The sequence below is a fragment of the Megalops cyprinoides genome, chromosome 4 (genome assembly GCF_013368585.1).
Source record: "Megalops cyprinoides isolate fMegCyp1 chromosome 4, fMegCyp1.pri, whole genome shotgun sequence".
Taxonomy (NCBI): Eukaryota; Metazoa; Chordata; class Actinopteri; order Elopiformes; family Megalopidae; genus Megalops; species Megalops cyprinoides.
Genome location: NC_050586.1, coordinates 40,451,369 through 40,465,000, shown reverse-complemented (window position 1 = coordinate 40,465,000; position 13,632 = coordinate 40,451,369). Strand labels below are relative to the sequence as shown.

The window sequence follows — 13,632 nt, the reverse complement described above, 5'->3', positions numbered from 1 at the left end:
CCCTGTCTCATGTATCTGTCTGTCTGTCTGTCTTTGCACAACACAGTTTGTCTTAGTAATAGGTAAGAGTATGTGTCTGTGTTCTCTGGAAAGTGAAACCAGCTGAATGTGTTTGGTTGGACATAGTAAGAACTTACACCTTTGGCTTGTACGGGATGCCATCCACGTAATGATCTCGTACGGTGTCCAGCCAAGCACCCTCCTCAGGCCTCATTTTCTGATATGTAGCACACTGTTTTTGGGAACTTTTAAGATAATTTCAGGCTCTTAGTGGTATATGAACACAAAGTAACAAAGTGGCTGGAGCCAGAGATCACAGCAGTACCCTCGGCGGCAGTGTGTGGAATCCCCCAGTCCACGCTGCCTCGGAAGGGCGGTGTGGAAGGCCCCGGTCACGTGACTCGTGTGTGGCGTCCCACAGGAGCAGGCCTCGTGGGTGTGCCAGTGCGAGGAAGGAGTGGTCCAGCGTCTGGAGCAGGACTTCAAGGCAACGCTGCAGCAGCAGAGCTCCCTGGAGCAGTGGGCGGCCTGGCTGGACAACGTGGTGAGCCAGGTGCTGAAGCCCTGTGAGGGCAGGCCCAGCCTCCCCAAGGCCGCGCGCCAGTTCCTGCTCAAGTGGTCCTTCTACAGGTCAGTCACTCTCCCACCCCGCCCCTTCTGAGGATCTCAACATTAATACCAAAGTTACTTTGCTGATAAGTTTACGGTTGCCCTTATCTGTGGGGATTGCTGTAAGTTGGACTTCATGCAGAATACATGTCAGAAAATGAAAGTGCAGGGCTCATCTATTTAAAATGTGTTTGTAAGACTCACTGGTGTGATGGCAGATTCCTTCAGCTCCATGTGAATGGCCCTCATCCGCTTCTTAGGTCATTTCTCGACTAACCACAGAAGGCATTTTGTGCTAAGGCAGAAACACTGCATGACAAAACACTTAGCTACAATTATTAAGGAACTGTAGCTACAGTGATTTCTCAGCAACCATATATTCTTACTACAAAGTGTAACAGATATCTGACTAACATATTTGCAAATTATATGACATATTTTGAGGGAGATGAGTGATTTATTTTTTCATTTAGTTTTAGGTGGGGTGAAGAGTCGCTTGATAAAATAAGCAGCAAAGCTGTTTGCCCCTTCCCCTTCTTGCTTAGGTTCAGCATGTGACCACACAACTAATGAACTGGGAAGTTAGGCTTAATAACACCCCTGTTCCAAATGACCCTGCCCAGTCAACAACTCTGTGCTACACCCAGTGACAAATGACTATTGTTCGGGCTGTTTGAAAGGGTTGCTGTTAACTTAAGGGTTGCCGTTAGCTTGCTGTTCGAACAAAGCAATGGGTTAGAGCGCGACCTGAGAGCCCTGTCTCTGAATGCCGTGTTTTTTGGCTTAACGCGGTCACTCGCCCCTCTTGCCCCAACAGCTCCATGGTGATCCGGGACCTGACCCTGCGCAGCGCCGCCAGTTTCGGCTCCTTCCACCTGATCCGCCTGCTCTATGATGAGTACATGTTCTACCTGGTGGAGCACCGCGTGGCCCAGGCCACGGGCGAGACGCCCATCGCCATCATGGGGGAGGTGAGGGCGAGAGGAGCCGCCTCCTGCCTTTCTCTCGGCTCCGTCTGCTCGCGGAGTAAACAGATTTCCCGTCGCCTGCGCTATCCGACAGCCTCTCAAAGCGCGTGTAAACAGCCGAGCTCAGGGTTTCTATTTTAAGGAACTCATCGATCTTGTGTCGTGAACCTGTTTTGAGAAAGATCTCCGAAGATTAGGGGCGTCGCTGCCAAAAAGCCCAGCATCGGATGGCCATAACTGCCATGCGAGGGTCAGACTACACCAACATAACGGATTTGTTCCAAATGCACTGCCTGTTCTATTTTCGATTGACACAATGAACCAAACTGGCTTGATTTACGCCCCCAGACTAGCCCAGCTTAAACCACTAAACCACATTGTTGCATGTCATTTTCTCGCTTTTTCTATCTCCTGCAGTAATAGCACAGTGTGCATGGCTCAGCAGAGTAGTCACGGTGGATGCACATGAATTTTGGAAGTCTCCTCTGATATACGGCTGCTGTAGAAAAACAAAAAGCACCTCACCGAGAAGCTGCACTTAAAAAGGTGCCGCAAATTCAGATAATTAGACAGAGTTACTTCTGAATGGTTATCTTCATTACCCATAAACCTCAGTTATTGTGCTGTTTAGCCCTTGGGATTATTTTGCCTGATATTCTCACGGGTGTTGAATCTTAACTTACACTTTAATTTCGCGTCCCCTGAGTTGTGCTACTCATGGCTGTGGTCCCCAGGTCTGTTCTTCAGTCAGATGTCCTGGGTTGCCAATATAGGAGGAGGAGGATAGACCGAAGCATGAAGGAGACATGTCTGACAGATGCATGATGAAGGTTTGGAGGGTGTGTGTAAGGCTGCAACTGGAAATCAGGTAGCAAGGAACCAAACCTTTCAGTCCCTAGGAGGTTAGGAGCAGCTGTAGAGTCAAGCCTGGTTCTAACTGGAAACCAGTGAATGTGTTTTAGGAATAGAAGTAATTAAGTAGTAGTTGCATGGCCTACAGTGGGTTGGACTGAGGAAGTTGTGGACAAATTGAAATGTGTCGTGCACTCTTGGAGAAACATATAATAGAACAAGTCAGGCTTTGTTGCGACAATAACGTGCAATATTCATTAATCTAGGGATGAGGAATAACTTATACAGTGTTTAATTAATGGAGAGGCTGCGTAGTGGCATAATGGTTTAGGAAGAACAACAAAGGATGCCAGTTTGATTCCTAGGTGGGGCACTGCTGTTGTACCCTGGGGCAAGGCAGTTACCTGAAATTGCCTCAGCATCTTGCTGTATAAATGGATAACGTAAAAATTGTAAGTTATGTATGTTGCTAAGGTAACATGATGGAAAGGCACGAACATTAAAACCACCTCAAGGTTAAAGTCAATAACTTTATATAACTGGCACTTTCTAAGTAGCATGCCCTCCAGAAGATTCAAGTGTTTAATGTCATGCGACAAATGGAGAGGTTTGGAGACAGGTGAACGTTTTAGGGCTAACATATTATCATATGTATCATTTCATATCTCATCTTCATTGCACTGGGAGATAAATCCTTAGTTTTCTATGACATGCTCCAGATATGCCATATAAATAATAAAATAAGTAGTCCTAGAACAGACCCCTGAGGGATACCTTGCATGAATAAACCTGTGACAGATTTAATGTTTTATGAACTGATACCTGTTTATCAGGTAGAGCATAAACAAATCTGAGGAGGTCCCAAAAATACAGTACGAAGATTTAGCAACTGCTGCAGCAAAATATGCTGGTGTACAATATCGAATGCTACACTAAGATCCAGCCAGATGAGGAAAAACAAGACTTTGTGAGTTAGGAGACATTCGGGTCATACACAACTTTGCCGAGGGTTGCCTTTGTGCAACGCACTGAGTGACAACTAAACTGCAGTGGTGTAGGGTCAGTGACATGATTCTTTCAGTTTGTGAAGCAATAGCAAGCTTTAGCATATTAACCAGAAAGGGAGGGTTGGATATAGACTTGTAGATATGAAGATCATATGCTAAAGGTTCTTTAGAACTGATGTTACAATCACGGCTGTAAAGGTATCAGGAACACTGCCCGGTCCTATTGATTTATTGATGACATTGACTATAGAGAAGCAGATAGTAAGAAGACTGGCTACAGTCTCGGGGACAGTATTATAAGTCATATTTGTAATGAAAACTGTCCACGGTGCAACATTTTTAGAGCCCGTTCTCTTATACAACATTTAATGAGGCCTCAGCAGTGATCTGTACCACAGCCTGAGCAAGGGTAAGCGCAGTGGCAAAGGACAGCAGCTGATTAGCGGTCAGGACAGCAGAGGCGCTGGCCAGCTTCCACCGCAGACTGAAGACCCACCTCTACAGACTGTGTCTCAGCTCCCATACATAATCATGACTCAAATCTTTAGTTTTCTGTTACCGAAGGGTATTTCTGCGCTTGTAATTGAAATTGATTATAACACTTATGTATTCACAGTGGCTCACAGTGACTCAAGCTGTTTTATTTTATGTAATGGATTGACAAGTTCAGATGTAGCCTGTCCTTGTCTCTTTGTACTGCTCTTGAGACTTTACTAGATGTGTCCTTGCTTTGTAAGTCACTGTGGATATGAGCGTCTACCAAGGGACTAAATGTGAATGACTGAGAGTAATTATCTGTCTTAGAAATTTTGCTCTGGAACTATTGATGCACCAGTCTTAACAGCCGGCTGAAGCAGTCTAATGTGAAGGGGATTCTGGGATTACTAGAATTATTGTACAAGAAATTGCATTAAATGTTGTTAATATTTAAGAGGTAAGAGGACCCAGAAGCCTTGAGTGCAAGACCATAAATTGGAAGATGATATGCATCGGCTTCTACATGCCTTATAATTCATTGTTTTACGAGTCTAACAAGTCTTTCAAGGAAGCCCTTCTCATTTAAGGAAGTTCAGCAGTGTACATGGGAGGAGCAGGAGAAGAAGACACATTTAGTTTCAATGAAAGTAAATTTATCAAGAATCGCACTGTAATGAGCAACTGGCTGCAGGTAGCCAGCTGACTCTCCACCAGAGTGTCATTTTTTGACAGGGTCAACAGCTTTAAGACTACAAATAGGATTGTCTGTTCACGACCCGAAAGGAGTGTGAGGATAAATGTGAAATGCAATAAACGTTTGCTCAAGGAGGCCCAGATCAAGGCCACTGACAGGCTGTATCTAGATCAGAGGAGCAAATAAGGTCAAGCGCGCTGCCATGGCTGTATATAGAGAGCTTAATGTGCTGAGTAAGATTGAAACAATCCAAGACAGCCATAAATTCAGCAGTGAGAGTGTAGTCAGGGTAATCGATATTTTCAATTTTTAAATCAGCTGAAGACAATATAGATGAAGAGTCTACATGAGTCTAGGTGAAAGTGAGATCAGATACTTCCACTAAAACTACAGAGCTAGGTTTGGGAGGATGGTAAAGGCACAGAACTTCATTACCTGAATGCCAGTTATTAAACCGAGGTTACATTTATTACAATAATCATCTGAATTTTGAGATGAAAATGAAATATCACAGTACCGCTGCCAGTGGGGTCGGGTTTTGTCAACGTAGCCAAATCCAGGAGGAGCAGCTTGATTTAGAAGATTAATTTCACTGGCCTGACGCCGAGTGTCTGTTGAAAGAAGGTCATTTTTGCTGTAATAAATTCATTCAGCAGCAGCATCTTCTTGTTTGAGGTCCATGTGTTGCGGTGCAAGTTTTCAGTGTCTCATATAGCAGAATGATTCTGTTTTCTAGTGATTAGGTAAACATGTTTATGCACGTAACATAGTTATCCCGCAGCGCTTCTGTAATCTTGTTTTAAGCAATTGGGTTGCAAGGGGATGCATATTTGACCAGAACATGTAAATTGAATTACAAAAGTACGTCATACTGGAAAAGGAAGGCCAGGAACCTGTGGGAATGCAAGACGCCAGGTTCCCAACAAGTATATTAAGTACATGAAGCAACAGACTTATGGGCTTCCTTATTAAGGTGTAAAAGTTCAAAATAAGGGTACTTTAGGGCCATGTGTACGCAACGACATGTTATTCAGTTTCAGGTGAATGATGAAATAAGGAAGCAGCAGTGAGGATCATTAAAGGAAACTCCCAATGTAGCGGTCAGATCATAGTTTAGCAAGGAAGAGACTTGCTAACTACCTGTAATTGTAATAATGCTTCCTCAGAGTCAAGTATGCTAACTACTCCAGAACTGGAGCTCGGGATAAGAGCATCTACCTGATGATGAAAAAGTAGATGTAATGTAACCAAGCGATGCGGTGAAGCAGCCATTTGCCAACCGATCCTAGGTGGCATGCAGACATAGTCAACACAGTTAAATCACCGGCGACTTGCACCAGTGAAGGTAGTCATTCTCACACCCAACAGGTCAGACAGAATCTGAGCAGGAGAGGAATAACGACTGTGTAGATTATGTAAAGTTGAGCTGGGATGGTAAGCAGTCTCTAGGAAGACGCAACAACTCAGTCCTGGAAGAAGTAGCTAGCTAGTTACAGGTGACTACAGCAAGCCGCGCTAGCTAAAGTTCATGCTTGTTGAAGTTGTCATGCTGATCAGATTGTATTGGGGGCAGATCAATTCTTCAATATTTTGCATAGTTTCCATACTTTCAGCATGTAGTAAACAATCTGACTTCAGGTAGGGGTTCAAAGAACAAGCATGGCGTAAGTGCTAAAATAAACAAAACAAGACCTTAAAAAAAGACTGATGGAAAAGCAACAACAAATATGCAATGGTCATTGTGTCATGAACCAGATATGACAGCAGAATTAAGTTTTGAAGTTTTTGCTGAAGCTAACTTTTATGTTTATTTACCTCTCCTTATTCCACAGTTCGACGACCTCAACACCATGTCACCTGCAAACATTGATAAAGGTGAGGTGAACTGGCTGCCTTTGTGTGTGCTTTGATTGTATGGATTTTTTTCATTGATTTAAGAGCAGGCAGAAAGAGGGAGGGGCAGACAGATGATGTCATAATGCAGCGACTGACCAATGACGTAGCGCCTGATGCCTTTCTCTTCCAGACGAGGTGAGTGAGATGGAGAGCGAGGCGGAGGAAGAGCCCGACGGCTGCGGAGAGCCTCTGGCAAAGCGGGAGAAGGTGGAGGTGATCCAGGTGCTCCAGGTGGGCGCCCTGGACGGCGGGGGTAGCGCCGTTGTGGGCGTGGTCCAGCCCGGAGTGCTCAACTCGCTGCCCCAGCCGGCGTCGGGACACACAGAGCACATCCTGACCCCCACCATCCGCCACTGCAGCACCACGGGGAATACGTACACCTCTGTCTGAGGAGGGGAGCACATAAGACATGCCCCCCCCCCCCGCCCCCAACAATATCCAGAGTCCTCTCTTTCTCTTGCTTACCGTCTCTGTATGTGCCAGCCCACCCCCCCTCCCCCACACAGCCGTCTAGTGCTCTAATTAATCGTGCATAATTAACTGGATGAGCAATGCAGGTGCCCAACTATGGCCACTCTAATATAGTGTCATGGGCCTGAAAAGTGGCCTCTCATTCATAGGCGAAAGGAATCAAGAATCAAGAATCAAGGAGAACTTTATTGTCATTGTGTAAGCACGACGAAATTGCAATTGGAAGTCTAATGAAAATAGAATGTGTACACGTGGCTGTCTTTTACAATGCACAGCATAGCTGGCTAGCTTGGCATCTTGCTGGCCACATAGCTAGCTACAGGCCAAGCTAAGTAGTTAGCCAACTAGATTGGCTGGTTATCTCAAGTACAAGGTAGCAACAAAAATCCCTGGATTCGAGCTGATCTTAGAAGGTTAACCAGCAGCATGTCCGGCGGTCGAGGGAATGAAAAAGCCCCCGGTTTTCTTAAGCTGTATTTACTTATTGAAAATTCACTGCATGTTCTACTTGCCATAGAGCAGCAATATGCATTCAAGTTGTGTGATGGATGTATCAGAGACCTGGGTGCTAACATGTGACTCTAACATTGTACAGCTGGCTGATCACAGACAGTGCACTCACTTACTTTCAGTAATGTTATCATTGACAGGTCATGTAGAACAGTGTCATTTAACTCTTGTCATGAAAGCTTTCCAATGTTAACCTATGGACAAGACTACTTTTTGGGCCCAAGATGCTATATCGTCGTGGCAGCAGCTGGGGAATGAGGCTAAACCAATCATTGTCAGCCCAGTTAATTAAACACGTCAATGGCTCTAACATACAGGGAGATAAGCAAAAACCTTGTGATCTTTTTGTTTGAACGGGATCTACCAGAAGTCACATGACCAGTTAGTATCCACCGTGAAAACAACAAACGTCACTTCTGAAGATGAACCAAAACCCAAAAACTAGATATCGCACAACCCACCCAACACTGGAGGTGAGTGTGTGTGTGATTGCTTTAGTCAAGGTGACAGGAGGGCTAAAGGGATGGTGTTTTTGGCGTGTGGGTACCGCTGTAGCTGTGCTGGGAGAGAGAGGTTAACCAGTCACCCAAATGAAACTCTTCTGTGGGGAAGGGGGACCTAAAAAATGACTGTCTCCGTGATGCTCCGTGTCTGAGTGAGTCCTAAATTTGCCTGCGATGGCTGAGAACACATATCCAATCCAACAGATCCCTCACAGAGCAACTGTCAACATGCCCCTTTGTATTCAGAAAGACAGTTGTCTTGGAGAAGGACTTGCTTTGTGTCCCCTAGCTTAGATTAGTGAACTAGCGACAAGAAAATGTCACTCGGGAAGGCTTTATTATAGTTTTATCGCTATTTTTACCTCAGTTTAAGTAATTAGGTGAGCTATGGCGTTTGGTATCATTTTACGAGTTAGATGAGAGGACTGCTGGGCAAACTTAGAATGTAGTGAGACAGTCAGAAGGTTGGTGACATCCTATCGCCTGCCCGAGCGTCGCCATGCTGGCTAGTCAGCTGTTGTAGCTTTTTTTCTCTGAGTGAAACATTGTGCTTGTTGAGCCAGGTGTCCCTGTATAGCTGCATAAAAGGCATTGTGTTATTGGGTCTCTTTTCTCTGTACTATACACGAAAGCATGCTGTGTTGTTTTATTCCTGTATTTATGTAAGACGTTTGGTTTGTTTCGTTCTGACTGGACCAAAAAAACAAAAACAAAAACAAAAAAACAATTAGAAGCAGGTAGGAGGCGACCTGCGTGCGCCGTCGTGAGGCCCTGTCTCCTGTCATGACCGCGCAATGTTGTGACACAGAGTGAATGTCAGGGATTTATGTACCTCAGCGTCTTCATAGTGCCTTAAACCAGCTGCAGTTTCTTTTTTATTTCACATTGTTGCATTTGTGTCCCTGAAGCGCTATCACCTATATCCAAGCCCTGCCTCTTGCCCCTTGCCCAAGACCCCCCACCTCCGACTTCTCTCCCCAGGAACTTTGGAGATGTTTTTTGGTGTTGTATTTTTTGGAGGAGTTTAGTCCTGAAGATTGACTACTTGATCTTTGGCACCGCAGTACATGTCAATCCTCACCTTGGTGTGTTCAAGTGTAGCCCCCCTCTCACCCAATCTCTCCCTTCCCTCATGTACAGTTGGGCATGGTGTGTGTGTTTGCGGGCACCTCCACTTTGCTTTCACTGATTTTTTCCTCATTTCTTTTAAAAATGAACATCAGCAAGTCTCTAAAATTCAGCCCTCAACCAACCCCAACCCTGTTACCCTAACCTGTATATGTATATATAGTGGACCAAAAGTTGATATTTTCAATTATACAGTACATTTTCTATTAGACTGTACTTTATATATTTTTTGTTTGTATGTTTGTTTCCTCTGTGTTTTTGTATGTGCTTGCTCTGATGGTCACCCTGTGGTGTATCCTTGGATATAGCTCTGCTGTGATTGGATGATTGACTGTGAAAAGGGGAGGGACTGTGGGAATTGTGATCAGGGAGCTGCCCGCTGTCCACCTCCACCTGGGAAAATATGCTGCCCCGCCCACCCCAAAAGGTGTCTCACTAGCTGCCCCATATGACCCATCTGTTTCTGCAAAGTATTCCTACGATACTTTGTGAAAGGAAACAGGTAACTTACAGCAAATGGACCATTGCACACAAAAAACACTCTCACTGCTGAAAGGCTTTATGAAGTTTGTTTTACATATACTCTACTGTCTACTGAGAAAAGGGGCAAGAGAAAACCAATCTGTCCAACATTTTGGCCTAAATATATACACCTAATGGAGGGTTAATAAGTGGTGAAGGACTGGTAGAGTGTCATGCTTGATTCTGGTGTGTTGTGAGGGTATGGGTGTAAGCAGTAGACCTTTGCAGCTCTCTGACCAGCAACCCTAATTACATATGAGACCAGCTCCATACCATACTTGACCTGTTATTGATCCCTATTATTCCATGAAGAACACCGCAACGGAATGCATTGACACTGGAAAAATTAATGGCAGCTTGTTGTTTCTTTAAGTACTACTACTTGATTGACTTCTTCACTAAATGTTTTAAGATGTCGGTTCCGGAGAACTGTCGGTAGTATTTTTAATATGTAATTTATTTATATTTATGACATATTTAATCGATGGGATTTTAGATGCACTTCTGAGTTGGAACATCAATGAAAAGCATGCGTCTTTATTTTTACACTGTCGTAGCATTTCCTGTGAAATACTTTCCTCACTTCTGACTAGCTGGAAAATGGTGTCTAAAAGTGAAAAAAAAACAACTTGCTTGGGTTGTCTCTCATAGTCTCCAGAGTCCTGTGTGGATGGTTCTAACTGCCTTTTTTCATATCCTCTTCTGCCAGGAGCCAAATAGTTCACAGAAAGTGTTTGATTTTTTCTTAATTCTTGCTTGATTTTGTGCATTAGAATATTAAAAGTGCTGTTTTGGGTTTGCATGCCTTTTTGTGCTGCTAGAATTTGATGATTTTTTTGTCTCATCATTTTTACTGTCATTTCTTTGGGAAATGTGCCAGCTAGGAATCATTTCATGTGATCGGTGATCCCACCTCAACCTCAAAATTCCTGCCTTGTTTTTACACTGAATCCATACAATACACTGCCTAACATTTTATTTTTAACTGTACATAACATTTCACTAAAGTACTTACTAAACATTTTTTTAAGATTAGAAATGACAGACATTGATTTTGGGCCTTATTGTTCTCTTTAAAGGCCAATGACTGTTCCAGTGCTAAAATCTCAAATTATGCAGGCCAGTTTTTGAAACTGAAGTTTAAAATCTCTGCCTTCCTTAACAGAGGAGAATTACAATGAAGCTGTTCGAGATGTGAGTATTCCCACTAACATATCAAATCCCAGCCTTCTGGGAAGAGTGGCTAACAGGAGGCAAAGACGTATTTTTTCCCGAACTGTCTGTGTTGTTTGACCGTCTCCTCCTCTTTGGAACGTCCCTGTCTCTCAGTGCTGTCACAGAGCCAGCTTCACTGCCGAGAGACACCAGTGCCTTTGACTTCATAGTGAGCTCAGAGACAGCTCAGAGCTCAGATCTGTAGGTCCAGGATCAGGGTGGAGTTAGCGCATTGGGTATAGCCTAACCTCTCCTGTATTGTCACAACGCCAGAAGCCCCTGGCACCGGAGACACACCTAACCCACATTGGCAGAGGGGAGTGTCTGGTCACACAGAGAGGCAAAGTCACCTGTGCCTTTGATCACCTCTTGGTCCTGGACTGTTAAACCAACCTTGCAAGCATTTAACCGTAGCACAGACGTGCAAGAAACATGCAAAAGCACAAGATGCAGGTACAGAGGATGAGATGTATGCATACGTCTGAGGTTTAGCTGTATTACCTCTGAAATCTTTAAACACCCCCCCCCCCCCCCCCAATTACGCTAGTGATGTTGTCACAATGAAGGGAAACCGTCTGGGTTAGAATGACATCACTCCTAATGTACGCGGAGAGGAGACCGAGGAACTCCATCTCAGTTTCTTACAGGCAGAGAGATCCTCTGTGTCACCTTTACAGCAAGAGTCTCCTCATACCTACACACAGCCTGGACTAATGGATTACTTCATGTCTTAACCCAAAATGTGCAGAAAAAAGATATTGTAGCAGGTACAATATTTGATACAGTTACACACACAGTAACTGGGTTTTGCCAATAAGAACACTATCACTGTCATTATATTTCTCATGATTTTTTTTTTTGTTTTGTTTTGTTTCACTTTGGGTTTTTGCTGAATGCAGTGTATCTGTTTTGTTGTGCTCTTATTTCTCGATCTATATGAAGTGCCATTCGACCGTCCTCTTAATGAGTTGTGGCCTGCTGTAGCGCATTCTGATGCAAGCACAGGAATTCTGAGCCTCTGGGCAGACTTAGGCAGGATCTGCCCCAGAGATGTGGTCTGTGGTGTATATATAAAGATGAAAGTGGAAGTAAAGTGTAATTTATTTACTCTTGTTTTCTCTTTTTTGGTTTCCTTTATTACTTTGGATGAAACGTTTTTGATGTTTATTTAAATTTGTTGGGAAGTACATTGTGATTACTCTTTTTTCGTATGATGTATTGTATTTTGTAAATGTAAATATATATCATGATGTGATTTTTTTTTCTTTCTTTTTGTGTGTTTCAAGTAACATTTTATGACATTATATCTTCTAAAATTGGCAAAACGGCTAACATATTAGTGTGAGGATGATTTGTATTGTGTATTTTACAAAAATGGAGACAAAATAACTGGGGAACTTTTATATTTATAAATATATATTAACTTTTAGTGTGTCAATATGACAAAAGAAGAGATCAAAGACACATGTAGTTTGTTTTTCTGAATATTTCAGACTTGAGCTCAGGCTAGCTTACTAGTGTTGTTTTCTTAAAATTTGTGGCTTGTCTTTCAAAATGAATAAACTTTTCCTGTTGAAATTTCTTATGTTGTTGGGGTTCTTTATCATTCCTAAAGCTGGCGTGTGTGTCCAGGCAATTCATTCTCTCAACCATTAGCTTTAGTTTCCTTTAGCATTCTACGCAACTTGATGCCAGAGACATGGTTGATGAATCAGTAACTAAAATTTGATGGCCATTTTTGATTTCCAAATCAAGTTAATGAAACAAGACTTCCTGTTACCTGTTCAAACCAAATGACTTAATGAGAGTATAACTTTGGATTGTTTCAGTTTTTACATATTAACAACTTGTTTCCAATAGGAGTGCCCATAATTTAAGTACTTCCATGACAACATTTAGTTTCATTCGCAATCCTGTGGACCAGCAAAAATGTGTTAATTAACAAATGCAATAGCATTATGTATCCATGACAAGTACCACAGTCCAGGGAATCACTAATTGTCACTGCCTCAAGTCTACAGTCATATTATGTTTATGTGTGCATTCAACATGCTACAAGAGAAAATACAGAGCACCAGAAAAATGGTGATGTTTCAAGTTCAAGACAAACAATTAACTGGAATGTCCACTTATGCTTTGCATTGAAATCTCCCTTACCTGACTGGTTTCAAGATGAACATGTAACATCTTGGTTACAGCGAACCAGACTGAAACCTTCCCCTATTGCCTGAAAGGTCTCAGTGTAACAATTTTACTCCCACTGTGTGGTAAAAATTAAAAATATTCTGCACAGGCACCACAGTGAAGCTACAATAAGTGTCGCGCACACATGTAGTAAATAATGACTTCGAGTTTTCTGTGTCATGCATGTGCATACCAGTATGGACACACCAGTTGAAAAACAGTGACTTCAAATTTTGCATGTTGTCCCTACTTTTGCTAAGGTGATGGTATGACCACTTCAGGTAAAGGTTAGTAAAATACAGCCACAGGGTATTATTATACTGCTAACTGTCGCTAAAGAAAGCAACAACACATATAAATTGATCTTGCAGTCCATTTTCAAGTTCCAAAAACACCTTTAAGGAGTGGTCAACCACAAAATGTGTTATTCCATCTGTAGTTATTCATCTTTTAGACAATTAGTATTTCTATGCTTCCTTTATGTTAGAGTTAAATCAAAGACAGTATTCCTAAACCCAAGCAAGTCTTTGTTCAATGTGAAAACTCCAGAGCAACTGACCATTGAATTACCTAGGTGGCTCATTTGGGCTTTGTAG

The 13,632-nt window shown here is 42.9% G+C and overlaps 1 protein-coding gene across 1 annotated transcript in view; it reads left to right on the top strand.

Moving 5' to 3' along the window:
• The window catches only part of rfx3 (regulatory factor X, 3 (influences HLA class II expression)), a 29,886-nt gene extending 20,609 nt beyond the window's left edge, over window positions 1-9,277 (top strand). Inside the window, exons 14-17 of the mRNA XM_036527869.1 lie at window positions 422-630; window positions 1,427-1,580; window positions 6,440-6,482; window positions 6,634-9,277. Of these exons, the coding sequence (XP_036383762.1) occupies window positions 422-630; window positions 1,427-1,580; window positions 6,440-6,482; window positions 6,634-6,893 (666 nt within the window). The 3' untranslated portion in view covers window positions 6,894-9,277. The remainder of the gene's footprint in view (window positions 1-421; window positions 631-1,426; window positions 1,581-6,439; window positions 6,483-6,633) is intronic.
• Window positions 9,278-13,632: the final 4,355 nt, after the last annotated feature.